General features: G+C 40.7%; 1 protein-coding gene across 1 annotated transcript in view; it reads left to right on the top strand.

Moving 5' to 3' along the window:
* The first annotated feature begins 1717 nt into the window (after positions 1–1717).
* Positions 1718–5466, top strand: part of LOC109920996 — an 8842-nt gene continuing 5093 nt past the window's right edge. The window contains exons 1-3 of the mRNA XM_048593930.1: positions 1718–1840; positions 3400–3588; positions 3689–4211. Of these exons, the coding sequence (XP_048449887.1) occupies positions 1802–1840; positions 3400–3588; positions 3689–4211 (751 nt within the window). The 5' untranslated portion in view covers positions 1718–1801. The remainder of the gene's footprint in view (positions 1841–3399; positions 3589–3688; positions 4212–5466) is intronic.

Genomic DNA, 5466 nt, shown 5'->3' with positions numbered 1-5466 from the left:
ACAGCAAAATCTCAAAAGAAAACCAAGCCTTTGCCAAATGGCTAAAACGTTCTTCAGGATCTGGGTCAGCAAGGCATTGTAGTTGCTCCCGGTGTGTGGGCTCAAGAAAGCAAAGGAGTACTGTGAGGCCTGACTTGAGTAAGAAAACTGGTAGGCCTGTATCCAGGAGATTGTACACCCTGGAAAGTCCACCTGCATGTGGGTTGGAGCTATTAAATTGCTTAGCAACATCAAATCAGAACAAATTAAAACAAATGTCTGGATGAATGGTCACTCAGTTCTCATGGAGCAGACTTATCAGTGGTTGTAGAATCTGTCTTTAACAAGATTGGCTCTGGACCCCAAACCTTATGTGTGCGCAAGACCTCAGACAGACTGAGAATGGGCTGCGACCATCTTTACCAATAACTACGAGAGATACAAGTTTAATTTTCTCCCCTTCGAGACAACTGTGCATGTGGAATATTAGTCATGTTCTAGATCCTCATTACATTACTCCAATGTGCTTTGGACAGTCTCTGCTGAAAGATTGGATGTCACTATTGTGATACAAAAACAGAAATTCCCACAAATACTCAGCAGGTCTGGCAGCATCTGTGGGGGGAAAACAGAGTTACCATTATGGGTCAGGTGACCCTTCTTTAGAACATCCTGTAGAAGGATCACTGGACCTGAAATGTCAGCTCTGCTTCTCTCTTCACAGATGTCACTCGACCTGCAAAGCTTTTCCAGCAGTTTTTATTTTTGTTTCTGATTTCCAGCATCTGCAGTCCCTTGCTTTTTGTTTAATCACTGTTGCTATCATCCTTTTTTAATCTCAATCTCTGATTTTTAATTGATCCCAGCTATCTTGTTCAAGGAATGAACAACTAATCTTGATCAATGAAAATCATATCAATGTCTCATATCTGAAAGTCAGTGAAGGCTATCAAATCTGACTTATCTGAATGATTCCTGAGGGAGTAAGGGGGGACTCCATTACAAACATTAAAATGTTCAGGGCGTTGGGTTTAACTTGAGCGTCTTAATATAGATCAAACCTCGTATTTAAATTCAGGTTATTTGAAATAACGTTGCATTCTTTCGGAGAAAGGGAAACCGAAACTTTCATAATTAGCCTATAAAATCCAGATCTTGTCTCTCGGCAGAATAACCGACTGAGGAAAGAGGTAAGTACCAAAAACTTCAGACTGTTCAGTTAATGTTTAAGTTGTAAAAGTATTGGAAAGGAGATGAGGAGACCTGTCTCTACTCAGCAATTTGTTAAAATCTGGAATGTACTGGCAGAAGGGATGTGGAACTCGATTCAACAACTTTACAAAATGAAAATAGGAAAATATTTTGTAAAGCAAGCAGAATGGCGGGAAAAGCAGGGGAATGGGATTTACTGAATAAATGTTTTAAAGAGACAGCATGAGAAGAAATAGGTCGAATCGGCTCTTCTAGTGCCTTTAATATGGTCAGTGTACAATCGTGTTATTGAATTGTGCAACGCAGTATATCTGCAGCAGTGTGTGATATTTTGTAAACTTAGTGGTAACGAAAGGAGAACAACAAAAACTAATACTGCCCCTTTGGGATTGAGCCAATTAAGAAACTTTAATGATCTTTGTGTGAGAGAATTGGAATCTTCAAGTGCATGAGACAGTTTAACACGATTTCTGAGAATTGGTGAACTTGGCCATGAGAAGCAAGAGAAATGGACAATTACAAATCAACAACAAATTGCTCAGCAGAGTGCAAGATTCCAAATTTAATTTCAGAGGTGAAATTAATACAGTGCTCCTCTATCAGGAAGGAAATGGCTGAACTGAGATCAGTTCCCGGAGACCAGTGGAATGTAAGTGTGAAGAACAATAAACTGATAGTTAGTCGGTGTGTTTAATCTCTGAGTTTCCCCAGCAATGACTATTTCTGTTTATTCAATTCGTCTTTGCAATGTTGACTTTGAGCTTTGTGCAGCTTGTAATGAGAGAATAACAGCTTGTCAGTTAGTTTTAGAGAGTGCCCAGTTCATTGAGAAATGCTTTCCACCTTATATTTTCTGATTGATGTGACCACATTTAAAATTGGATGTTGTACGTGGACAATATTGTAAGGACAACTCAATCTTTCCCAACATGTTCCCTGGAAAACGATTTCACTCTGTTGAAATGACATCGAGAGTGTTATGTAAAATTTGGGGCATTGTGCCCATGAATTCTAACAAGGGACAGGAATGAAGTCTAACAAAGAAGAATAAATATTTTTCACTGCAAATCGTGATTCTTAATTGTGATGTTTCAGAATTGTGAGTCATGGAGCATTGTGCAAACAAATGTCCAATAGCATGGGAAATATCACCTTCAATACTATCAAATCAGACCAGAGTGAAGAAGGTCTAGACCCGAAACGTCAGCCTTCCTGCCCCTCTGATGCTGCTTGACCTGCTGTGTTCATCCAGCTCTACACCTTGTTATCTCAGATTCTCCAGCATCTGCAGTTCCTACTATCCCAGAGATTCAAACATATTTTTATAAAGATAAGACAACTGAGACTGCTAGACACAATTAAAAAAAGCAAAATAGAAACATCAATGCACCATTTTGCACAGCATAGGGCATCTCAAGGAAGTTTACAGCCAATGTTTTAGAGGAGGAAATGTGCAGCCAACTTACGCACAGCAAATTCTCATTGTCCGTAATATGACAATGATAAAGTAATCCACATTTGTGATTGAAAGTTAAGTGTTAGTCAAGACACTGGGCAGAACTACCCTGCTGTTCTTTGATCTTTTACATCCAGCCAAGCAGATAAATAAAGCAGGAGCAAATTACTGCAGTTGGTGGAATCTGTGCAGAAAGCCAAAATTGCTGGAGATCACAGCAGGTCAGCCAGCATCCATGGAGAGGAAGCAAGCTAACGTTTCTAGCCTAGATGACTCTTTATCACAGCTCTGAACATGAGCTTGCTTTCTCTCCATGGATGTTACTGGACCTGCTGTGATCTCCAGCACTTTTTGTTTTCAGATAAATTAGGCCTCTGTTTAACTTCTGATGACTGTTGGCCGAGATTTTTGTGCGCAAGTCGCAAAGTAGGAATTGAATCCCAGACGTTTAGACTCGAGGCAAGAGTACTATCAAAGAATCTGCAGCTGACACAAAGCTCTTAAAATTCTGAATTTGTTTTTGAAAAGAAATCACAAAGTGCAAATTCAAACAGTTCTGCAAAAGAGCTGCTGAGTCGTGCTGTTGATGATTGAGGATTTGTTACAATGCCACGAACAACTTCTCAAAGTTGATACCATCATTTATGTTTGTGTCCATTTTTGGGGTGTGGGCACATTGCCATGTCATCCCGTGAGGATCGTTCTGTGTGAGCCTTGGATTGAGTGTAACATGGAGTTTTTTCACTCCTCAGGCATCAGAGTCAAACCAAATCTTCTCTTTACCTGATCTCCACAGGAGAGAGAGCTTTTCATCAAGTGAGAGACCCTGGCACCTTTTCAGAAAGGGGATAATAGTAGGAGCTCAACAGCAGAGACCAGCTTTTAAATGTTGCATCGTGTTGGGACCAAAATCTTTACTCAACGGAAGTGCCTTTTTCAGTGTAAGTGCCATTAATAAAGTTTGCTAATGAGCAATAACAATACGAGGGACTCAGCACAGAATTAAATTGTCTTCTTCTTCATTTTTTAAAAATTCTTTAGTTCAAGATCAAGTTTATAAATTCACCGGTTAGCATGGCATGTGCTCATGAAAGTAAGTGGGATGAAGAGGATGCACGTCATTTCGTTGAATCATGCTTTAAATGTTGCAATAGACCAAAGAACGGCAAGGTCTATGTGATGTACCATGGCACCCATGTCAACCATGTAGATACCATTCTGAAGTATGGTTTCAAACAATCCCCTGATGGCATGCTGGGCCGTGGAGTCTATGTCAGTCGGGATATTCGGAAAGCCTGCAGATATCCATTGAATACGCCTGAGAGTCAGAAGGTTGTGCTTAAATTAAGAGTTAATGTGGGTAAGGTCAAAACGATAAATTGTCAAGGGCACCCACTCCAGAAGACATGGCATGATCATGGTTATGATACTGCCTGGTGTCCTCCAAACTGTGGCATGGTACCAAGTGACCTGGAGGTGGATTGTATCTGGGATCCCAAGAGAATAAAAGTTGTTGGTAGAATTGATCAATCAGCTCAGCCAAATCCGTGGTACTTCCCTAATTGTTACTGAGCGGTATGCAAACTTCAGCTGCCTAAATGGGACAAGAATGGTGGGGTTGGGACGGGGAAGAAGGGAATGGAGGAAGTTTAGGGACGCTCTACCCTGATACGCTCCCTTGGGCTAGGGAGGGATGGTTCAACCAAGTTGTCACTCTGATAGGTGGCCTTTGGTGAACAACTGGGGATAACGGTTGACGTTCTATAATCACAGGGCAAGCTAAGCACTCATTGTAGAGAAGTTCTTGGAGACTCTCCTCCTGGCAATGTCATCAACACCATCAGAGCGCTGTTCTGATCCAATTCTCAGTGCCTTTCAGCTCCAGGAGTGGAGTCTCTAAAAACACAACCTGATTAGATTCACACCTGAAAAACGGCTATTGTCCCAAAAGCCTGGAGGTTCACCACCAGCAGTGAAGCAGACCTTTAAAATGGGAACTGAATCGGCTGGGGAGAAAAAACAGTTACAGTAAATTCAGAGACACAAGATGCAATATTGTTTTTGAAATACAATCTGTCAATGCAATCACTGTAACATTCTGTGTACAAATTGTTGGTGATTCGAAAAACATTGTTCTTTGCATTTATTGTGTTCAACTGAATAAAATCATTAGCTGTCTTTTTTTGTTGTCTTTCTAAAATTACTGGATGGGATGGATGCTGAAAAATTAATGCTTGTCGAACAATTTGGAAATGATCATTCTATAGACATGAAAAACACTGGAAGGGTGTTGCACTGGAGAAAGAATATTCTTTGCCCCCTCTGCCTGTTGGACATTTGCTGAAATGTGAGTCAATCTCAAACAGACAGACCATGCTCCTTTCTTTCTACTTTCCATTTTATACATTGAGGTGGGAAGACTCACGTGTGAACATAGTAAACAGAGTCCTGACCCGAAACGTCAGCTTTCCTGTTGCTCTGATTCCTGCCTGGCCTGCTGTGTTCCCCCAACTCCACACTTTGTTATCGTTAAACCGACAGTCAATCTGCTTTTTAAACAGGAAGCCGCAAGGGCAGGTTTTCAACAATGTGCAGTGTATTTAGGAACTATTTTATTGAAAGTAAACCGGGTGTCCCACTGATGTGAGGAAGCATATAAAACAGATTATTTTGTATTCTTACATCTAGCTGTGTTGAAAAAGGACAGCAAAATTGAAGAAAATTTGCTTGCAACAGTTGTCTTTGAGTTGGGGTAAGCATTTCTGGCATCATGCCATTATTTCTGAAGCTTGACTTGTTTGATGCTGCGGGTAAAGACT

Source organism: Rhincodon typus, unplaced genomic scaffold (assembly GCF_021869965.1).
Source record: "Rhincodon typus isolate 14 unplaced genomic scaffold, sRhiTyp1.1 hic_rhity00004618, whole genome shotgun sequence".
Taxonomy (NCBI): domain Eukaryota; kingdom Metazoa; phylum Chordata; class Chondrichthyes; order Orectolobiformes; family Rhincodontidae; genus Rhincodon; species Rhincodon typus.
The sequence above is the reverse complement of the archived record's forward strand: the minus strand, read 5'-3'. Positions and strand labels throughout refer to the sequence as shown.